Source organism: Rhineura floridana, chromosome 20, assembly GCF_030035675.1.
Source record: "Rhineura floridana isolate rRhiFlo1 chromosome 20, rRhiFlo1.hap2, whole genome shotgun sequence".
NCBI lineage: Eukaryota > Metazoa > Chordata > Lepidosauria > Squamata > Rhineuridae > Rhineura > Rhineura floridana.
In genome coordinates, this window is record NC_084499.1 from 12,814,342 (window position 1) to 12,837,668 (window position 23,327).

The 23,327-nt window shown below is 44.5% G+C and overlaps 1 protein-coding gene across 1 annotated transcript in view; it reads right to left on the minus strand.

The window, feature by feature from the left end:
- CACNA1B (calcium voltage-gated channel subunit alpha1 B) overlaps positions 1–23,327 on the minus strand; it is a 348,989-nt gene that overhangs the window by 165,007 nt on the left and 160,655 nt on the right. The window contains exons 7-8 of the mRNA XM_061604351.1: positions 12,734–12,849; positions 6,708–6,764 (exon numbers count right to left, since the gene is read on the minus strand). Coding sequence (XP_061460335.1) covers positions 6,708–6,764; positions 12,734–12,849 — 173 coding nt within the window. The remainder of the gene's footprint in view (positions 1–6,707; positions 6,765–12,733; positions 12,850–23,327) is intronic.

Below are 23,327 nucleotides of genomic sequence, written 5' to 3' on the forward strand. Positions count from 1 at the left end.
GACTAATGTACACATTCCTGAAAGGCATTTCTCCTAATGCATTGCAATTTTTGTATGTTATCTTCACTCATATATTTCTCCTAATGTATGCATTTTTGTAAACATTGTTTGGTTTGAGAACTGCATCACAAAATTCAGAAACGTGCGAATGTTGAAGGATGGCTGTGTTTCAGTTCTCATACTGCTTTGGAAAGTGTGGATTTGATGGATTCGGCTTTAAATGCGAACTGAATCGCATGTCTCTCCTGTCCCTAGTGTATATACACATGTCCAATGAAGAGTCCAGTCCTCCAAACAATGGCAGGACCGGTCATATTCCATACTATCAATGACAGATATTTAACTATTCAGCACCTCATTTACGGCATCCAGAGAAGATGTCCCAACTTCCTGAAACAATTTGCTCTGCTGACCAAATTCCTAAAGTTCAACCTAAATCTATGTTGCTGCAGTTTCTCAGATTTGCATCGTTTCCAGAATCCTAAAAAGGAACGTAAGACTGAGATGCAAGCAATCAGCACAGACACCTGCATTCTGCTAGTGCACTCACAATGCCCTGGGTTTTTCTGTGCCCTGAGATCCTTTGAATCTGGATCTGAAAATGCATCCCTGATACTGTGGTGGGTATGCAATATTACATCTACAGTTTTAGTGATCCCATCTCAAATAAAATGGAGGGGATCACAGAGCAGAAAAAGGGCAAGCAAAGTGATCAAGGGATGTTTGTGCACCTACTCCATGAAGAAATGATAAGAGTCATTAGGAAATAAATTGATAGCATAACTGCCAATTTCAGAATGCCATTATACAAATGTATGGTGCAACTGCAGTTGGAATACCATGTACAGTTCTGGTTGCATCACCTCAAAAACGATATTGTAGAGCTGGAAAAGGTACAGAAAATGGCCACCCAAAATGATCAAGGAGATAGGACACTGTTCTTCAACCTTGGGTCCCCAGATGTTGTTGCACTACAACTCCCGTCTTCCCAGATAGCGTGGTCAATGGTCAATGATGGGAGTTGTAGGCCATCAACAACTGGGGACCCGGGGTTGAAGAACACTGAGTTAGGAGGTGGTTTGTCCCATAGAGTGCAATCACCATTATGTTACAGACTTGGTCATGTAAAATGCTTTAGTATGATAGAGTCGATGTTTAATTCCCATCATCACAAAACAGACAAAAATTAAAAAGGAGATTTCCCTGGATTCCCAGGTATTGTGTGGTGTTAAGAACCTCTTGTGATCCAGACTGTTAGGACACTGACCTGCAGAGAGATGGGCCACTTGAACCAGTAGCATAATTCACAGAAGAACTGGATCTAGGTCCTGACACTGATCCGGAGTCCAGAAACCAGGGGCCACCTGAATCTGAGCCCCACAAAACTGCCCTGTTCCAGTTGGGGTGTCTGTGTTAAGGCTAAGAGCCTATAAAGCAGGGATGGTTAAGCTGTGGTCCTCCAAATGAACTCCAACTCCCATCAGCCCTTGTTAGCATGGTCAATTGTCGGGAATGATGGGAGCTGTAGTCCAGTAACATCTGGAGGGCCCCAGGTTTGCCACCTCTGCTAGGGAGTCCACTGTGGCTAAGGTATCACACACAATACCACCAAACAGCAGAGGCAGTCATGCAAGAAAAGCCAGTGACACGCCAAGATAAGGCATTAGAAACTGATCCTCATCCAAACAGGATCCAGAGACAGTATCATTCAGGGGACCATCAACAGAGGAAATCCAATCTTTCCAGCTCAGGGAGCAAGAAGACCTATGTTGGAGTGGGAAAGCTGTGGCCCTTGAGATTATGTCAAACTCCAACTCCCATCAGCCCCAGTCAGCATGGCCAGGTTTGATGGGAGTTGTAGTTCAGCACCATCTGATAGACCACAGCTCCCCACCCCTAACCTATGTTGTTCCAGCAACAATGGAAGGCTCAGACTAAGGGATGATAAATACCCAAGGACAGGTGTTCAAGCTTGTTCTGAGACCTTCCTCTCAAGGACTTCCTTTATTCCTAAGGAGCCCTTTTGCTCTGTCATTGTACAGAAATTCTGGACCTTCAAGGAGCGTACTTCATCGATGATCTGCAGCCCCGGCTTGGATCTTGAGGCACCTGTGCTGTCTAGAGCTGGGGGTAACTCAACCTGTCCCTCTGACTCTGATGGGGTCTCTGGAAAGAAGACTAGAACCCAACCCAAGGGCCCCTCAAGAGGATCCTCCCTCAAATCTAGGGTATTCAGGTCTGGCCATAGGGGATCCTGCCTGTTCCCCTTTTTTCAGTGGGACATCGGGTTGATCTTTGAGCAGTCGGTGTCCATCACAGGGTCAGACTTGGGGTGATGAAAAATGAGGCTGCTAAGCTGAGGTCACTAAGCTGGACCTCAGTGTCGTACCAGCATCCTTGCCCCAAAGGACCTCATGTACCAAACTTGTTCAGCACTGCAGGCAGCGTACCCAGCAAGGGAGAATGGAGAGGTGATCAACTGCCAGGCTCTAGGTCAGAGGGCTATTCCTTGAAGGATCTCCATTTGCCCAGGAAGAAGATGGGACTTGGGAGATGTACAAGGGCTCAGTTAGCAGCCAGTCCTTATCGCAGGAGTGGTGAATATGTGACCCTCCAGACGTTGCTAGATTCCATCATTCCTGACTGTTGGCCATGCTGGCTGGGGCTGATGGATGTTGTGGACATCCAATGAAGGGTGAACGTTGGCAGATTCAGGGCAGGTGAAAGAAAGTACTTCTTCACACAGCACATAATGAAACTATGGAATTCATTCCCACAAGAAGCAGTGAAGGCCGCCAACTTGGAGGGTTTTAAAAGAGGATTAGACAAGTGCATGGAGGGTAAGGCTATCCTGGCTACTAGCCTTGATGGCTATACTTTACCTCCACAGTCGGAGGTGTTCTGATAAGGCAGGAAAGTGGTGGCTGGTCCATTTGGCCATTGGGCACCGCACCACCAACCTCAGTGTGCCCTGCCTGCAGGAGGAGAGAGCGCTGTTGCGCTGAGGTCTTGCTTGTGGGCTTCCCATTGAAGCATCTGGTTGGCCACTGTGAGAACAGGATGCTGGGCTAGATGGGCCATTGGTCTTATCCAGCAGGCTCTTCTGATGTTCTTATGAGTCCAAAAACATCTGGAGGGCCACCCTCTCTCAGTGGTGGCTGATGCCCATTGAGAATGGTGGGGAAACCAACAATAGGTGGAGCCAGAGCCAATGACAGGCAAAGTCAAATTATTCTATTTTTGCCCCCATCTTCCTTCCTACTGAGTTCTACAAGGGCAACACCTGAGGCTCAGACCCCATTCACACTATACATTTACATAGATTTTATGCCACTTTAATAGACATGGCATTGTATTCAGCTAAGCCCTACTCAGAGTGGACCCATTGAAATTAATGAACCTAAGTAAATCATGTCAATTAACTTCTAGGGGTCTACTCTGAGTAGATCTAATGGTGAACACCACCCCTGCTCTCCCCCAAAGAATCCTGGGAACTGTCATTTGCTAAGGGTGCTGGGAATGGTTACAAGACTCCTATGCCCCTATAATTCCCAGTCCCCTAGAAAGAGGGACTGATCATTAAACAGGTTTAAATCTGTGGGGTGGATGTACCCCATGGAGGAGGAAGGTGACAGGCAATGTCACCTCCTCGATTGGTTACAAGTAAGAAGGCAGGCAGGGCAGACTGAGTTTGGTGGGGTGAGGTTCCCCATTGACCTAATGGACCAGCCACCACTATTCTGCATTATCAGAACAAGTGGTTTCTTCCCTGGGACCTGTCCAGGGTTCTGAAGGACTTCATATCTGACTTCTCTTGCTTCCTAAATCTTTCTTCTTTTCCTTAGAGCGGATACTGTCCTTGCCTGTCAGTCCTCTGCTCCAGACAATTGCTTTACTTGCTTCTTTCAGATTTCTTCTATTTCTCGGGGTCACTCTTGCCAGCCCCAGAGACAGCCTAGTCTTCAGCTCCTGCACTGCTCTGCTCTTCCGGGAGAAAGGGCCAAAGTATATAAGACCTGAAATGTGCAGTTCTGCTTGTGTTTTCCCACATAGAAATTGCCAGCATGGGAGGCCCAATCCAGATTGGTACTTTAGTGTAAGGCTGTCTTTGGAAACCTGTGGCCATCCAGATGTTGCTGGACTACAACTCTTCTCAGTGCTGAACATTGGCCACACTGGCTGGGTCTGATGGGACATGGAATCCAGCAACATCTGGAGGGCCACTGGTGCCCCACTTGTGGTGTAAGGGGAACCTTAACCCTTTGCCCACCACTGCAATCCCAATCCAGATTGGTCCCGCCATTTGTTTAAATGGGATTTGGGGGGGACAATGCAAATTGCAGGTGCTGGGGTCCCCATCTGGATCAGGACTACAGTGGGAGAGGGGAAGAATTAAAGGGCCATCACCCATACCAGGGTCCTGACTCCTTCTGCATTGGCAATTTGTGCAAAATTGCCCTGTACTCAAGGGTAGAACTTTGCTTTTAAGGTCACATGTACTTTGGCAAATGGTCAAGCCAATACATGGGGTGGCATCCAGCTATGTTCTACTTAGAGTAGACCCACTGAAATGAATGAACCTAAGTTAGCCATGTTGATTAATTTCAGTGGGTGGTATTTACTGTTAGTCCTACTCAGAGTATGAGTATGAGCATGATTAAGAGGTCCATTAATTTCAGTGGGGGCTACTCTGAGTAAAGCCTAGTTGAATACAACTCAATGGGGTCTACTCTGAGTAGGACTACAATTGGACACAACCCATGAGGCACTCTTTGCCAATTTGTGGGTGCTCAGCCAGACCCAATGATGGCACTAGCTAGATCTGAATGGGTCTATAGTGCTCAGGTGCTTCAAGCCACAATTGACACCCTTTAGAATCCTGACAAATTGCAGTCCACTCACTGTTGTAGGTGCTCCCGCCGCTAATCTCCACCACTGCCATGCCTTGAAGGATCAGGCCTTCAGAAGTGGCCCTCCCTGACAGTGAACAGGAGGAGAGAAGGAGAGGAGGGAACAACAGAGGAAGGGGACAGGACAGGGAGGAGGAAGAGAAGACATGAGAGGAGGAAAGCCAGTCAGAAAAAGAGGGGGAAAGTCTTTTAATTGAACTTTTGTGAATTCTTTAACATCTTATGAGCCAGACGTCAAAGGCAACAGGAGGGACAATGGTCCCCAATTAATTTGTTAAAACCTCAGAAGGAAGAGAAGTGTGCAGATCTTTCTGGAGCTGTATCGGCGGCATTAAAGCTTTGAACTTCTTTATCGTAGAAAAATGATAAACATAAATATGCCTGCCTGGGATTGGATAAGTCAAGGTATGGGGAAATCTATGACCCTCCAAAGGTTGTTGGACTCAATCTTCCAACAGCCTCGGCCAGCAGGGTCAGTGGTCAGGAATGATGAGAGTTGTAGCCTAGCAACATCTGGAGAGCCACAGGAGCTTCCCCACCCTGACATAGTGTCACCATACCCTGTTATGACTTACTGCTTAAAAGAAGAGGAGATGTTGGCTAATTCATTTACAAACCAAGTTAGATACCTGGTATTCTGGCATCCTTAATGTCGCTGTCAGACCTCTCCACACTAAACAAAAGCTGGTGACTGTCCCACACAGATGGTAACATTGAGTAAGTCTCTGTATTCACACAACTTGGAACAAACAAATCCACCAACGTGACCTCCAGATTCCATTTTATACATTATACAGCAACAAAGTCACATCCACACCATACATTTAAAACACATGGCTTCCCCCCAAAAATCATAGGAACTGCAGTTTGTTAGGGGTGCTGGGAATTGTAGCTCTGTGAGGGGTAAACTACAGTTCCCAGGATTCTTTGGTGGGGAAGCCATGGGCTTTACATGTATAGTGTGAATGTGACCTATCCTACAGCTACACTAGGGTTGCCCACAGCAATGTGCAACATCCAGTTGCTTGTCCCTCAACTCCTGAAGTTATGTGTCAGGAATCCTGAGACTGGCTGCAGCTCCCTGGCATGGCCAGACCCACTTCATGTTTAAGAATGGACATCAAGCTTTCAAGCTTTTGGGATTGGCAGTGGGGAACACCAGTGTTAGCAAGCCTGATTGCAGCATCAAATGTCACTTGGGACATCCATCCTGAAACTGAAGTAGTTTCCTGTTCATGACTGGGGAGAAATCCGAGTTACTTTGCATTTTAGTGTGAAATTACCTAATTTACACTTCTCAAACCAATAATGGAACTGAGCCACAGTTGTCATTCAAAATCCGCACTTCTCCGAATTTTGTGATTCAGTTCTTAACCAAACAGGGTGTACGAAATCACATTACATTAGGGGAAAGTGCATAAGGAACACACATTCATGAAAATAAGATACAAACACACATTATGTCAGGAGACATCACTTGCAAAACAAAATGTACAAATCAAAACTGCATAAAATGTGTTGATAGGGAGAAATGCAAACTAAAATGTGGACAAATTTTCCCAAGCATTTTTTTTTTAAATGCAAATTGCTGCGGAAATATGGAGAACTGAATTTAAGAGTGGAATAAAGAGAGAAGCAAAGAGAGAGTGCAAATGACAGGTTCATATATCTCTGCTTCCCGTGCAGGCATTAAACAGAACACATATCCTTCTTTTCCTTAAAAGCCACCGAGACACACACACACACAACATACAGACCTCGTGTTAAAGAATGCAAACGGGGTGGGTGGGAACCTACCATCCAGGGGAGATTTCTCTTCAGCGTTCTTATCTTCTTCTGCTAACATCACCTCCTCTGCAAACAGAGAAAGAGCAGTGAAAAAAGCACAATCACCTTTTTTTATACCTGGCTTCATTGGGAATCCCAAAATCAACTTAACAATGATCACCCTTCCCTTGTAGCAGGGATGGAGAAGCTGTGGTCCTCCAGATGTCATTGGACTACGACTCTCAGTCCCGCCCAGCAGGACCAAAGGTCAAAGATGATGGAAGATGTAATCCATCCACATCTGGGAGGGCCAGAGGTTCCCCACCCTTATCTTATGGAAAATAGAATACTATAAATATATATTTTTAAAAAACAACCACCGCATAAAACATATGTAGAAATCACTGTATTTTAACTTTTTAAATGTAACTTCCTTTGATGGTCTCAAAAGAAAGGCAGCTTATAAAAAAATAAAATAAACTCCTTAGGAGCAGCCAACATGATAACCTCCAGATGTTGGTATTATTATTATTGTTATTATTATTATTGTTGTTGTTGTTGTTGTTGTTGTTATTATTCAGCCCTTCCTCCCAGAAGGAGCCCATGGTGGCAAACAAAAACACTAAAAACATCTTTAAAATATCTTTTAAAAAAACCTTTAAAAATAAATCTTTAAAACATCTGTGAAAAAAAATTCTAAAAACAATGGATTTATCTCCCAACAAAACAGTAGCCGTCTATTTAAAAAAAAAAAACACGTGTTAAATGCAAAAGCTAAAATATAGCCGATGATGATGATTTTCAAATCCAGGGCAATCCCAGAGCACAGTCTGACCTGCTATACAGAGTGCAGGCCTCTGTTTGAAGGGAAGGGTTGACAGAGGGAAGCCTTCACTTGGAAGCTCCAAGTCCAGTTTAAAGGTGCAGGGTTGTAGCCAATGTTAGTGCTACTCAGAGTAAGCCCATTGCAATTGATGGACATTGCTAACTTGGGTTCATTAGTTTCAATGGGTCTGCTCTGAGTAGAACCAAGGCCCCATCTGCACTGTACAGTATCATACCACTTGAAACAGTCATGGCTTCTCCCAAAGAATCCTGGGGACTGTAGTTTGTTAAGGGTGCTGAGAGTTGTCAGAAGACCCACTGTTCACCTCACAGAGCTACAATTTCCATAGTGGTTTAACAGTTAATCCCTCTTCCCAGGGAACATCTGGTACAGCAGCAAACTACAGCGTGACAGTTACATTTTTTATGTATATATATAGATAGACGGATTGTTGTTATTATTTTAAAAAACACCACCAGTGCAGAAAGCATGCATCAGAGAAAGAGACTTGGAAAGGAACTGAAATACAAGCAGCTTGATTCCTTTGAACTGTAAGACTTTTAGATTCCCTAGGAATAATCCTCTCCATACTCCCCCCCCACCAAACGACACATGTCCTTGTAAGATAAGAGACACTGTCTTCAAAAGATCATGTGGGGGCTGAGGAATTATTTTCTCTTTCTAAACAAGGATGCTTTGAAATTCAGCACATCAGGTTGGGTTTGGTGAAAGGAAAAACCAGCAGGTTTATTTTCCACCAATTGGGTCAATGTGCCCTGCAGGTCCTTTGTAATTCATATGTTAGTACAATTCTGTTCTTTCATTCATACCATCACCATCACCTGCCACATGTGCTGTGCCCCAGGAGCAAGGGGAGTTAGATCAGGGAGAGGAGTCAGATGAGAATGAGGTCCCTGGGGGCGCTGAAGGAGGGGGAACTCTGCCAGCCTGCAGACTTCCTTGGCCAGCACCCCCATCGAGGCAGGTCCCGCCCCGCCTGCGAGCTCCCCACCTGAACCGTTGGGAAGCGACCCTCCATGTGCGCCAACCCCACATGCGCAGGAATCCCCCCGGCAGTTCAAACACTTCCCAGCCAACCAGCTTCCCACTCCCTGAGGTCATGCCATCACCTAGCAAAGCCCCGCTAGACAGATGGGCCATCAGAGGCTCGCCCCCTTCACCCCACTCTAGAAGGCATGAGAAGAGAGACTTTCAGAGCATGCAACTTCAGAGGAGCTGTCGTTTATGTGCAAAGACCATCCCTACCTAAGCAGGTGCCCACTCAGGTGCTGAATCAACTCTCCCCACACACTGCAGAGACTGTTTAGGTAGGCTAGTTAGGGAAACTAGTGAGTCAGAGTCGACAGGTTTATGAAGCGCACCACTTGGATGTAACCATCATACTAATAAAATGAGAATTAGACCAAACCTCGCCTCTGTCTTGTGTCTCGGGCTCTGGGCAGGTCAGCCTGATTGAAAATGGAAAGAGGCAGTTGACACTTCTTCCAATAACATTATTATTTACTTCAGCCCAACTTTCTTCCTTTGTGGGACACAAGATGGCATCTTGTCCCTGACATTCCTTGCCATTAGGCTCAATATCCTGCCTTACCATGAGCTGTCTGGTGAGTCAAAGACCAGGTGGTTCAGGACAGCAGAGGCGTTGTCCAACAAGGAGAACAATAAGATTAGATGTTGCTTCAGCAGAGGAGTTGTCGAACAAGGAGCACAATAAGATTAGCTGTTGCTTCAGCAGAGGCGTTGTCCAACAAGGAGAACAATAAGATTAGATGTTGCTTCAGCAGAGGAGTTGTCGAACAAGGAGCACAATAAGATTAGCTGTTGCTTCAGCAGAGGAGATGTCCGACAAGGAGCACAATAAGATCAGATGTTGCTTCAGCAGAGGAGTTGTCCAACAAAGAGAATGATAAGATCAGATGTTGCTTCAGCAGCTGTCCACCAAGGAGCCCAATAGGATCAGATGTTGCTTCAGCAGAGGAGTTGCCCCAAAAGGACCACAGTACGTTAGATGATTCCTTGCAAGCGTAGAACAAACATTATGTGGTATTTGTAAAAGTGCCGGTTCCACTAGAAGCAACAAACCCAAAATTTTCTGGTGTTTTAAATTTTGTCCTTCTGCATTGGAGAGAGAGGAAAGCCAGCCTAGGGAAAGCGATTGCCCAGTTATGGGTCCAATTTTATGAAAGACGGGCTTCCAAAATTATTTCATCTGTGACATTTCTGAATGCCGCCCTGGAGCTCCTACTGGAAGAAAGGACATGATATAAATCTTCTTCTTCTTCTTCTTCTTTCTTCTTCTTCTTCTTCACTATCATCATCATCATGCAAGTTAGTGGAAATCCCAAGTGAAGAGAGCACTGCTGCACTCAGATCTTGCTTGTGGGCTTCCCATTAGGGCATTCGGTTGGCCACTGTGAGAACAGGATGCTGGACTGCATGGGTATTTGGCCTGAGCTAGCAGGGGCCTTTTTATGTTCTTATTTTACCATCTTTCAGCCTCACACCCTCATCTCTAAAGGGAACTACTAGTGGCCAACCTCAAAGAGTGGTTGTTCTGAGGACAAGCCCTATTTAGACTGAAAATGACGCTGCAGTTTTAAAAAAAAGGCACACCAAATCAAACAAGCATTAAAAACCTTTGGACCCTGACATATACATTATAAAGAACAAATGGCAGTAACTATTACTCTGATCTGGAAATACAGCCAGAGCTATAAACACACATAGGCAGAATTTATGAATGGGGAATATAAAATTAATGGCTCTTTTTTTCCTGAATGCCAGGAAACCGCAGAGTTGTCACGCAGAGATAAAGTGTGGTTTCGTTAATTATAAACTGTTCCCACTGTGCAACAGCAACCAGGAAGCCTCTCCAAAACCTCCCATTTGCAATGACCAGTGAGCTTATATAGCCTGATAATCATTGCAGCATTTCCAATATCTTAACCATTCCACCGTCGCTTGCATCAGACAGTCTTTCACGCACAGACAGACACAACTATGGAAAGGAAAGGCAGAATTAATTAATTTGTTTTGATATTGCAAACCACCTTGCAGGCCTTATGTCTGGATAGAAACAGAGTTAATAAATCCATAAATAGTGTGTATTAGGTGCAAAAATAGTTTATCTTTTTTTTCCTCTCTGTCCATTGATAGATATTTTGCTTGACCCCCCAAACTGTTTGAACCTCAGGTGAGTAACTTCAAGTCCACAGATGTTCCTTGTCCTCTTCCTCCCTTTCTTCTTTACAGTCTGCCTGACACGTGGGCAAACATTACCCTTTTCTGCATTTGCAGCTGCAAAACTGTCCATATACTAGGGATGGGTGAGAATTCCTCTGAATTCAGATTTAACACCAGATTTTTCAGTGGTCTGCATATTCTCCATCTTTGCAGAGTGATCCTATTTGCTCTGAATTTCAGTAGCTTTCTCCCAGCAACATATTTTTTCTCTTCAAATATTCCCTCCAATATATTGTTCTTTTATTGACTATCCACAGCACAGCAGTAAAGTTCTCTCTCTCTCTCTCTGCCGCCACCCCCTCCACTTGAATAATCCAAGTTCCAAGCAGGGAGGAAGCAAGCCAAGCGTATAATAGCAGAGGAGGATGAGGATGAGAAGCTGCTTTCCTGTCAAAATGTCAATAGCTGCTTCACATTTTTGATATTAATATTGATATTTTTGGAAAAAATCAGAGTGGTAAATGCAATGGATAGTGGACAAAGAAAAAACTTGAATCAATACTGCCTGTTGGGTCAATGGAATGTTTTTGAAGCGACACTGGCCAACAGATTCCAACCTTAGTATATACCAAAATATACTTTATATATTTATCTCCCACCACTCTAAAATGTCTTAAAAACAAAAAGACTTTAAAAACATATTAAAACAAAACATTTTAAAAAACATATTAAGACAAAGCATCTTTAAAAACTTATTTTAAAAAGCATTTAAAACATCTAAAAAAGAAATTCCAACACAGATGCAGACTGGGATAAAATCTTTTCTTAAAAGGCTTGTTGTAGAGGAAGGTCTTCAGTAGGCACCGAAAAGATAACAGAGATGGTGCCTGTCTAAGGGGAGGGTATTTCAAAGGGTCGGTGCCACTACACTAAAGGTCTGCTTCCTATGTTGTGTGGAACAGACCTCCTTATAAGATGGTATCTGCAGGAGGCCCTCACCTGCAGAGCACAGTGATCAACTGGGTACATAAGGAGTAAGATGATCTTTCAGGTATCCTTGTCCCAAGTTGTATAGGGCTTTGTACACCAAAATCAGAACCTTGAACTTGGCCCAGTAGCAAATGGGCAGCTAGTGCAATTCTTTCAGCAGCAGGACGATATGTTGGCGATACCCTGCCCCAATGAGCAGTCATGCTGCCCCATTTTGAACAAGCTGCAGCTTCCAGATTAACCACAAGGGCAGCCCAAATACAGTCCACTACAGTAATCCAACCTGGAGATTACCAGTGTATGGACAACAGTGGTTAGGCTATCCTAGTCCAGAAACAGTCACAGCTGTCTTACCAGCAGAAGCTGGTAAAAGGCCCTCCTAGCCACTGAGGTCACCTGGGCTTCTAGCAACGGAGACAGATCTAGGATCACCCCCAGACTATGGACCTGCTCTTTCAGAGGAAGTACAACCCCATCCAAAGCAGGCAATTGATCAATTTTCCAAACTCGGGAACCACCAGCCCATAGAGCTTCTGTCTTGCTTGGATTCAGAGTCAGTTTATTGGCCCTCACTATCCAGCCCACCTCCGAGTGCAGGCACTAGTCCAGGGCTTGCATGGTCTCTCCCGATTCAGACTTTGCATCACATATGACATCAGGTGTGAGGTAGATGGGTGTGGTTTGAGGAAAGGAACCTCATGGGCCAAATTTGGCCTGCAGGCCCAAAGTTCCCAACCCAGCAAATAAGATAAACACAAGCGACCATTCACAACAGCCATAACTGGTGACAACACCATTTTGTTTTGCTAATTCATCCCTTGTCGTGGGGCAAAGACCCCTGCTGCAGATTGCATGCTGAACTAACGCAGATAATCAAACTTGCTGATAAAAACTAGCTCATCCATTTTCTGCTGGAATTTCTAGTTGTCAGTTCCCCTTATCAGCTAATCCACAGCCTAAATAGGACATTTGTTTTTATTTATACCCCTTACCCAAGCCCCCAAGGCCTAAGAGCCAGAAATCCTCGCTTCCTTACCTGCCTTAAAGATCCACTCCAAATAGCCATTGAGTTCCCTTTCAATCTGCTGCTGCCTCCGGAGTTTTAAGAAGGCCCGCCGGTTTTCAACTCGCTCTCGTTCTTTGGCAAACTCACTGCAGAGAAGGAAACAGACAAAACAACATAGCTTTTGCCCATCTTGAGATTCCCAGCATCATTTTTGGGGGGAAGGGGGATTTTTCTCTCTCTTCTGATCCTATTGCTCAGAGCCAAGGTACACATCCAGAAAAGACTTGATTACTGCAATGTGCTACCCCCCGGTCCTGGTCCGGAAGCTCCCGCAGGTGTAAAATGCTATGGCTGGATGATCAGTGGGGACCGACTACAGCCAGCTAGGGATAAGTGACAAATTTGTTCCAGTTCGCAATTCAAGCTGAATCTATCACATCTGAACTTTCTGACACAATAATGAGAGTTGAAACACAGTCATCTTTCCAAATGCGTGCTTATTCGAATTTTGCAATGCCATTCGCCAACTAGCCAATGTTTACAAAAATGCATAGTTTAGAGGAAAGTGTGCCTAAAAAGAAATATAAGTGTGAAAGTCATATACCAAAATGCATTATATGACGAGAAATGGCTTGCAAAATGTCAGGTCTTGTCACTGCCTGGATGGGAGACCGTCTGGGAACCATATGTAAGCCGCCTTGGGTTTCTATCATGAAAAGAAAAGCGGGGTATACATGTAATAAATACATAATAAATAATAATTGTTCTGTAAACTGCTTTGTGACCCTCTGTGCTGGGGGCAGACCTTCTGAATAGGCACCCTTGCAAGGAGAGAGTGCTGCCACCAAGCCAAACTTCACCAGATGGTGGTCTGACCATGACAAGGGGGTGCATGGCACACCCCTACTCAGTCCATCACTTGGGGCAAATATTACATCTAGGGTGTGTCCTGCTCAATGTGTTGGACTGATGATCATTTGAGACAGCCCCATGGTTGTCATGGAGGCCATGAAGTCCTGACCTGGCCCATTTCTTCTCATTAAGTCATTACACAGTGCTAAAGCAAATTCTAAGGTATGCCCCAAATTTTCAGGAAGAGGAAGATACCCATCCATTTTGATAGAACTTACTATATGTTAGACACCTGATAAATATTAAATTATTTTATATTGTTTTAATTTTTAAAAAAATTTAAATTGTGTTTTAAATTGTTTTTTTAAAAGATGTATTTTAAATTGTATTTGTTTTTAGTTACTGTAAACCGCCCAGAGAGCTTCGGCTATAGGGCGGTATACAAGTTTAATAAATAAATAAATAAATAAATAAATAAAGCAGTCTGCACATATTGGAAATAAAATAAATACATAAAAGTATCCTAAGCCTTCCTCGAACCACTTCGGATTGCAAAACAAGCAGGCCAGGAAAATATTCCATTTGTTCATTCATTTAGCACATCTATATGTCCACCTTTCTGCTATCATGGAACTCAAGGTGGAGAACGTGAGACTCCCAAATGCATCTGCCATCGATCTAGCCTCAGCAAGAAAATGTCTCATTTTAGCCCTAAAGGCAAATTCCCATATTTTCCTCACCCAGTCTTTGGTGGAAGGTACCACATGCAACTCATAATTGCATACATAATTTGGTAAACACAAAAGGCACATGCATTTCCCCTTCCCATTTGACACCACCAGCAGCGTCATTTGGGGAGCTGAGTCTTGAATGGAAGATGGTGGAGCCTCCAGAAGGCTCTTAAGCGGAGCCTTGGATGGCTTCAAAAGAGGATTGGATAAATTCATGGAGACGGATTGGATAAATTCAAGGGCTACTAACCATGATGGCTATGTTGTACCTCCACTGCCGGAGGCAGTATGCCTCTGGATGGCAGTTGTTGGGATCATGCACGGGGAGAGTTCTGTGGTGCTCAGGTCCTGCTTGCAGGTTTCCCAGAGGCATCTGGTTGGCCACTGCATCTGAGAACATTATGGCCTAGATGGGCCATTTGCCTAATCTAATTTGAACTCTCCTCATGTTCATAGCCAGAGGATGCAATGCAGAAGAGATGGAGGAGTTAGATCTCCTGTGCTACTTCTAGTTTGTCCAGATCCCAAACACAGGGTAGTGAAATTGCTACACCACGCATGCCAGGAGAAACTGCTTTGCAAATACCCACCCCACTTCCCCCACTTTTCTCATTAGCCCGTTTTGCAGAAACTAGTTGACACCCACTCTCACCTCTCATTTTCATGGCTCTCACCTTTAGCCAAGCAGATACACATGCCTCCATTTTATTGTCAGAAGAGAAAAGGTCCCAGGGGAGGGGGGAAACAGAAAAATACAACTGCCCTGGGGGTAGCCTCATATTCACAGTCTTCTTGTGCCTGTCGAAACTGTCACTTCCATTAAGCTGGATGGGCTGTGGCCGAGAGCCTCCGAAGCACTTCCGAGTGACCTCGCAGCGTTTCTTTAATGGCCACCTGCTGGTAGTATCTGCTATCAGCTCTCCCAAGCCCCCTTTCCCCACCTCCCACCCCTGGCCCTGGGCTCAGGGTACAAGACAGCATCAGCTCTTATGCATTAAAACACCCAGCTTGGCATTCAGCAAGCATCTCTTTTGCAAGGCAAAAGCTGAAACGGTTGGTCAGGACAGCTATTTTCCTCCTTCTCTCTCCCTTTTTTTAAATAAACTGCCCTCCCTTCTGGTTCAGTGCTTCGGACAGCGGCACCATCACTCAGCGTTCATTTCTTGTCAAAAAGAAGAAAGGAAGCTGGCAGCTATGAAGGGGCAATGGCCAGAATACAGAATTTGCCTAGTCAAGAGGAGGATGCCTTTCTTGTGCCACTGCCCTGGATTATTTGGCTACAAATCAGGCGATGGAGATATGTCCACAGCAGGCAGGTAGGCAGGCAAAAGTCAACAGAGAGCAAGTGTGGTGCAGTGGTTAAAGTGTTGGAGATGAGGATGTTGGACCTGGGAGATGCGGGTTCGAATCCCCACTCAAGTCATGCAATACCACCTTGAGCTCCTTGGAGGAAAGGTGGGATAGAAATGTAAGAAATAAATACATAAAATATATGCCCCTCCAGTAGGGATGGACAGACCCACTAAAGTCCAGTCCATCCACATTATAATTTATTTATTTATTGTTAGAGTTATATCCTGCCTTTCCTCTGAGGAGATCAAGGGGGCATACACAGTTCTACCCCCTCTCTATTTAATCCTTTACAACAACCCTGTGAGGTAGGTGAGACAGACAGACAGAGAGAGAGAGAGAGAGAGAGAGAGAGAGATGGGCCCAAGGTCACCCTGTGAGCTTCACAACTAAGTGGGGAGGATTTGAACCCTGGTCTCCTAGGTCCAAGTGATAACTCGGGGCCAGCGTTTTTAAGAAAAACGCACAGAAGAGAAACTAAATGTTACAAGGCCTAGAGAAGTTACATGCCTTGCTGAAGCTTATCAGCAAGAATACGTGCTGGGAAGCTATTGTGTGATGGCTAGCTTGGAATGCAGATATGGGTGGAGAAATTAATGTGCCGGGTGCATAAGAAATGATGGGCATGCATAAGTTAGAAGATGAACCAATGGAAAGGTGGCAGGATGGCATTATGGGGCCAATTACAATGTGTCATGAATTTTTGCTTGCATTGTATAAAAGTGTAGCACCCCCATAAGGGGTGTGCTTGTTTTGCGAATTATCGCCTTGCACCTCTTCTGGCCAGAATGAAATAAAGCTTGTTGGACCCTTCAACCTAGGTGTGGTCATTTGGCTGTACTGCGCACCAGGCAACTAACCCATTTGGGAGACAACACAAGTCCAACACTCTAACCACGTGTATTAATGTATGAATTGCCTTTTTACACATGCCTCAAGGTGATGTAGAAACATATTATTAAAAAAGGTTAAGAATTGTTTTTTAAAAGGGTGCTCTTCTCAGAGGAGACAGGACTAATTCAGTTACATCCCATTTCCAGATGGATTTTTAATGGGAAATGCTTCAAAATCCACCCAGAAACACATTTAAAAGTACTTAGAAGTTGGCCTGAGGGTTGCGTGCCATCTCCGTTCCCCCTCCCTCCCTCAACAATCCTTTAAATCTTCATAAATATTGTATCCAGCTGCAAGAGTCCTGCAATCAAGTTGCTCCCACCTAGTTCTTGTAAAGCTAGCTGGCAAGAGCGTGGAGGCTTGTTAGGATATCTTCATTGCTACCATCCAGTCTTGAACTTCCGATCCTGTTCTTGAACTTTCAATTTGTGACCCCAGGAATCTGAACCTTCCACTAAACCACTATCAAGCTTTCCTGAATAAATCTCTCTGTTATTTGAAATACAGGCCTTGTTGGGATGTTTTGGGATGGAAGCCAAGACACGGGGCAAAAAATGTTTCACTACTCTTCTTTACCCCCACGTGGATGGAAATCCTGACTTTTAGAAATGGCACTGTTGCACAAAATTAATGGGTAGTTCAACAAACAAATGCAATACAATCCTAGGAATCATCATATATGCCGGCAGGAAACTCAGTTCTCCAAGTTCCAGTCCGTATGCAGCCAAACTGGCACCATCCACACACAAAATAGAGGCCACTGTCAGGCTTCAAGGGAAACCCCAAAGCTCACAGAAGTACTAACAATCTTTTAGGGGGAGAAAGGCAAAATGCTGTGGCCAGGGTGGTAGGCACACCAAACCAGTTTTTGTAGAGTTTGCATTGGTTACTGGTTCCTTTCCAGGCTCAATTCAAAGGCCTAAAAACCCTTTAAAGATCTAAATCACTGGCCACTGTGAGAGAGGTATCGGAGTGTGCAAGAGACACAGGAAGACACAAAGTCACACCATTGATTTATCTCACCCAGTACTAACCAGCAGCGGCTCAGCAAAGTGTCAGACAGGGGACATTCCCAGCCCTATCTGGAGATGAGGGATGCGCTTGAATTTCACAAAATTTGAATTTGACACCAGATTTCCCATTTATTTGCTTTTTTGGGGGTCATCACAGATCAGCTTTTTTTCTAGTAGTTTTCTGCGGCTGAAGTGGATTTTTTAAAAACAAAAATCAACTCAAAATATAGATATCAATATTGATATTTTCCCCAAAATATCAATATTGCAATTGATATTTCCATCATAATATCAGTGTTATTAAAAATTGACATTTAAAAAAAATCAATATTTTTATTGATATTTTTGTGGGGGGGAAACCAAATTGGCAACTGTAATAAATAGCGAACATTAATCCGTGCCAGAGCAGGACCGGAAGCAAGTTCGACATAGCGAGAATCGAACCGGCTGATCCCAGCCCTACTGGAGATGCTGGGTATTAAACCTGGAACCTTCTGCATGCAAAACATACTCTACCACGGTTGTACAGACCTTTCCTAAATGAGCCTTCCCCCCCCCAAAAAAAATGTAAAGGGGAAAAAACTCAAAAAGACATGCTCAATAGTTATGGAATATTGGGTGTCTGCTGGAAAAGACAAATGGAAAACCAGGGGGGTTAGTATGGAGTATCCAGGAAGAGAAGGTGTGTGGCTGAAACCCTGGACAGAAGCATTCCTGTTAGGCATTGGGGATACACTGCTATATTTTGTAACAGGTCCCATTGTACATGTGGGTCTTCAGTGGTGGCTGGTGTCGAGCCCCAGCTCCCTCAGGAGGATCAAGGAGGGGGGCGGGATGAGCATCAGTTCCGGCCACTAGGGAAAGGGGAAGAATCAGAGGGTGTTGAGACTTTCAAGGATGAGGCAGGAGAGGGTGTGGTTGACACTATGCCAGTTCCCATGGACAGTTCTCCCTCCAAAGAAGACCGCACTCAACTTCCAGGCACCCTCATAGAGTCGTTGGGGAATGTCTTGGCGCACGCACCAGCTCCACCCCCTGAGCTCCCCTCTGGGTACTTCCAAGTACTTCCCCACCTCCTGAAGCGGCACCTATCGAGACTGTATTGTCAGATGAGGCAGCAGAGGCACGCCCCCTTTTACCTCGCGCCAGATGCCGGGAGGAGAACTTCGGTCAGAGGGAGGGTCTTTGAAGGAGTCAGAGATTAGGGGCAAAGACCTTTCCTACTTAAGCCTGCTCCCCCCTGACCTGGGTGCTGAGTCAACTTTCTTCACACACTGCAGAGTGTACTTAGGTAGCCTAGTTAGGGATTGCAGTGAGTTAACATAGTGTGCCTATGAAACATATTGCCTTTGATGTTACTTTAATAAAACAGGAATTAATTCCATCCTCGTCTCCATCTTGTGAGTCTCACTATGGGCAGGACAGCTGGTGACCATTGGGACTCGCAGGGCGGAAGGCACGCCCGATCTTGTCTGATCTCGGAAGCTAAGCAAGGTCAGGCCTGGTTAGTACTTGGATGGGAGACCGCCTGGGAATACCAGGTGCCGTACAGTAGGCTTAGAGGAAGGCAATGGTAAACCACCTCTGAATACCTCTTATCATGAAAACCCTATGAATATATCCAAAAAGATTCATAGGGTCGCCATAAGTCGTAATTGACTTGAAGGTATATAACAAAGGGCGGAAGGCAGAGAGCCCAACAGTAGGTGGAGCCAAAGGCAACAACAGTCATAACCAACCAATCCTAATTTGGTCCCCATCCTCCTCTCTGCTGAGTTCCAGAAGGGGCACTACTGAGACTCCGGAGGAGGAAGTTGGCAGCAACTGTGACCCTCTGGACTGGATGCAAGTAAGTGGTCAGGCAGCTGAGGACTGGTTGAAGATAGAGGCTGGTAGGGCAACATCCCAGTTGCCCTCATGGAGCAACCTTCCACCGGAGTCTTTCCTTGCCAAACTGTCACTTGTTCTATGAATTGGCTGCAAGCAGAGAAGTGTACAAGCAGTCCCTGCCAGTAGCACATATTCAACAAGCCCTGATTGCTGGAGAGAGATCTCTTCCCCGCCGCTGCCCTCCCCCCGCCTTCCTTCAAAACTGGAAAGTCAGGCAGATGTTGAGCTGAAATGAATTCTCCAGGTGGGGATGCTAAAGAAGGCCAGGAGAGACGGATGAGTTTTGCAAAAAGCTAAATTTGGAGCCTATTGTTGCTGCCTGTAGAACGGTGTCCAAGAAGAGAGACATCATTCCACTGTGCTGGCGTATGTTAATGACACGACATCTCCCAACGGCACAGAGACCAAGGAAGGCAGAGAGAAAGAGGGACGCTGGATAAAGCACAAAGGGCTTTTAGCCCCAAGTGGGAGGCCAGAGCCAGCATGGAAGAAATTAATTGGGTTTACCTTTTTAATACAGGCCTATCTAAATCATGCTTCCTGAACCAACACACAAACCGAAATGCAGCCAATCTTTCAAAATCAGCACTTCTCTGAATTTTGCAATGCAGTGGTCCACTCAAAAACTGTGTACAAAAAAGAGCAGTTGTTAGCAGTGGTGGCTGGTTCTCTTTGGGACTGGTAGGGCGGAAGCCCGAGAGGCTAACAGTAGGTGGCGCTAGAGCCAATGACAGGCAGAGCCAACTAATTCTGGTTTTGTCCCTCTCTTCTTCTCTGCTGAATTCTACAAGAGTGTTCGTTTGGAGACTCAGAAGATGGCTGAAAGCCAACCCCCAGCCCCCACTCCAACTGGTTGTAAGGAGGTAGGTTGGTAGGGGCTGGCTGAGGGCAGACTGGCAGGGCCGCATTTGCCCAAATAGGCCAGCCTCCATTGTATGTGAGAGAGAAGTATTTTATTTCAGCCAGCCTACCCAAAGACAGAAAACTATTACGACTATATTAGCTTTAAACGTTGTGCTGGTTTTAACGGTTTTAATTATTGCATGCGTACTTGGTTTTGTTTTTAAATCATTTTGGTGGATTTTACCTGTGTTTTATCTACAATTTAATTATGGACACTACTTAGAGAGCTCTTGGATGAGGCAGGACAGAAACCTTTCTAATTAAATAAAATCAAAGTGCACACAAGAAGACATGAAAATCAGGGGGTGATATTCAAATTGAGTAAATGAATGATATAAAATGAATAATGACATGTATGTTTATACGGAGTAGTATCTAAAGCTAGTCCTACTCAAAGCAGACCCAGTGAAGTTAATAGAAATGAATAACTTAGGTTCATTAATTTCGGTGGGTCTGCTCTGAGCAGGACTTACTTGAATACAAACCAGCAGACTCACTGAAAGTAATAGCTATGTCTAAAACAATGGGTCTACTCTAAGTAGGAATAGCATTAGCTGTAACCACATATAAAATCCATTATATTTAATTTCATATTATTTATTCATTCTACCTATGTCCCACCCTTCCTCCCAAGGAGCTCAGGGTGACAACGCTGGCATTATATTGGCTTGCAAAATGTATATAGGAGACAAAATTACATATCAAAATGTGTGTAGGAGGCAGAAATGCATGTGAACATTAAAAAAAATGGGGGGAAAGTGAACTTAAGTCTGGAAAAATGAGAAGATGAGTGACACCAAGCTAGACATATTCACCCATCCCTAAGATGGGTCTGTCTCAATCGGTCTGTGATTCTTTTTTGGTTCACGGACTGCTCTAAGAATCTGATGAAAGCTATAGATCCCCATAAATAGAATTCATTTTTTTGCACCTGGTTCACAGTCCCCCTGAAGCTGTCCATGGACCACAGTTTCAGAACCCCCTGCAGTAGGTGCAATAGGGAAGAGGGAAGGTGAGGGAAAGAGAGAGAGAGAGAGAGACATACAATGGCGATTGTAGTCAGACAAGCTATGGTCCCAGGCTATGGTCTGAAGGCACATGAGGATACCACCTTGCTGAAGCTTAAGCAGGTCTGGGTGTGGTTAATCCCTGGATGGGAGACTGCTTGGGAACCACATGTATTGCCGGCTTGGGTTCTACAGTGCAAGAAAGGTGGAATACAAATGTAAGAAATAAGACTAAATACGCTGAACTAAGGATGAGAAAATCTATCAATTTTGGTTTCTCCCAGTTTCTCATTTTTCCAATGTTAAGTTCAGTTCTCCACATTCCCACATCAGTTTGACATTATTATTACTATTTAGAAAAGGTCCTTGTTAAAATTTAACAGCATTTTAGTGGAAATTTTTCCAATTATGCACACATTTACATGCAACTCTGCCCAAATACACACATTTTTTGCCAAGCAATTTCCTTTAATATAATGCACTTTTGCATGTTTCATAAATAAATGCATTTCTATGCACACTTGACTCGGCCCCATTATATGCATTGTTTTTGGTGCATGTTACTTGGATGGAGATCTGCATTGCAAAATCAGGAGGCATGCAAATTTTGAAGGATGGTTGCGTTTCGATTTGTGCATTATTTTGGAAAGTGCGAATTTGGTAGGTTCTTTTTTATGTAAGCAAACTGAATTGAATTTCTCCCACATCCCTAACCTGAGCTCTACAGCAAAGTCTTGTAATTAATATAGGATAATGTGAAATCCATCTCCGCTCTTCTGACATTTCAAGTAGAGCTATTTGATAATGCTTCGTCCACTTTGGATATTGTTGTCACATCAGAAAACACTGCCTCGGTTTTTGGCAACTCTTCAGAGAAACACTGAGTGGTGTCCAGCTAAGTCCTACTCAGCATAGACCCATTGAAATTAATGGCGCTAAGCTAGCCATGCCCATTAATTTTTAATGGGTCTGCTCTGAGTAAGACTGGCACTGAACACAGCCCAATAATTGCTATCTGATCTTTTGAACAGAGGATACCCAGGATTCAACTTGGGACTTTTTGCATGCAAAGCATGTACTTTACCACTGAGCAACGCTTCCCTAAAAGCAACATTAGATTCTGGTATACTGAGAGAGGCTATATGTCCATCCAAGCCACTCTTACCTACTCTGATGGGCAGCAGCTCTCCAGGAATTCAGGCAGAAACCTTCCCAATCATTTTTTCAATTATAAATTCAGTTCTCCACATTTCAACAATTTGTGAATGTCTATTTTTTTGGGGGGGGGGGAAATCCATGTGAAAATTCATCAGCATTTCACTGCAAATTTCTCCCAAAACACGTTTTTGTATGTGTGTACAGTTTTGAGTGACATACACTGTTTTTGCAAGCAATGTCCCCTAATACAACACAGTTTTCTATGTTAATCTCACGTATGGATCTGTATGTATACTTTCCCCCCGTTTTTGTACACGCTGTTTGGCTGGAGAAGTGCCTCGCAAAATCCAGAGAAGCGCAAATTTCAAAGAACAGCGGTGCATCAATTTGCAAACTGAGTTGTGAGGTTTCTCACTCAAATGCAAAGTCAAATCCCGCCCACCCCCATCTCTATTCCTTTCCACTGAACCCACTAGCAGATCCTTCTAAATGTAAATGCCAGGCATGTTGGCGTTCCACCCTAATGATCCCTTTTTCCCTAATACTACACAGGCCAGCGTCTGCAGCAGATGCCTGGTGAAAGACGCTTCACTTTCTGTGCAGTCGCTGGACTGCTAAGTCATTCTGGCACCAGCTGACACACACACCCCAGGTAAATGCAGATGAGCGTGATTTTTTCCCCCAAAGCCCCTCGTCAATCACACTTCCCTTGGGAATCGCTTTGAGTAAATACTCTCCATGCTTTGTTCCAGCCTAAGCATTAACAGCTTGGCATTTACAAAAATCAGATCCACACCAGGAGGGTTGGAGGAAGAGAACTATTTAT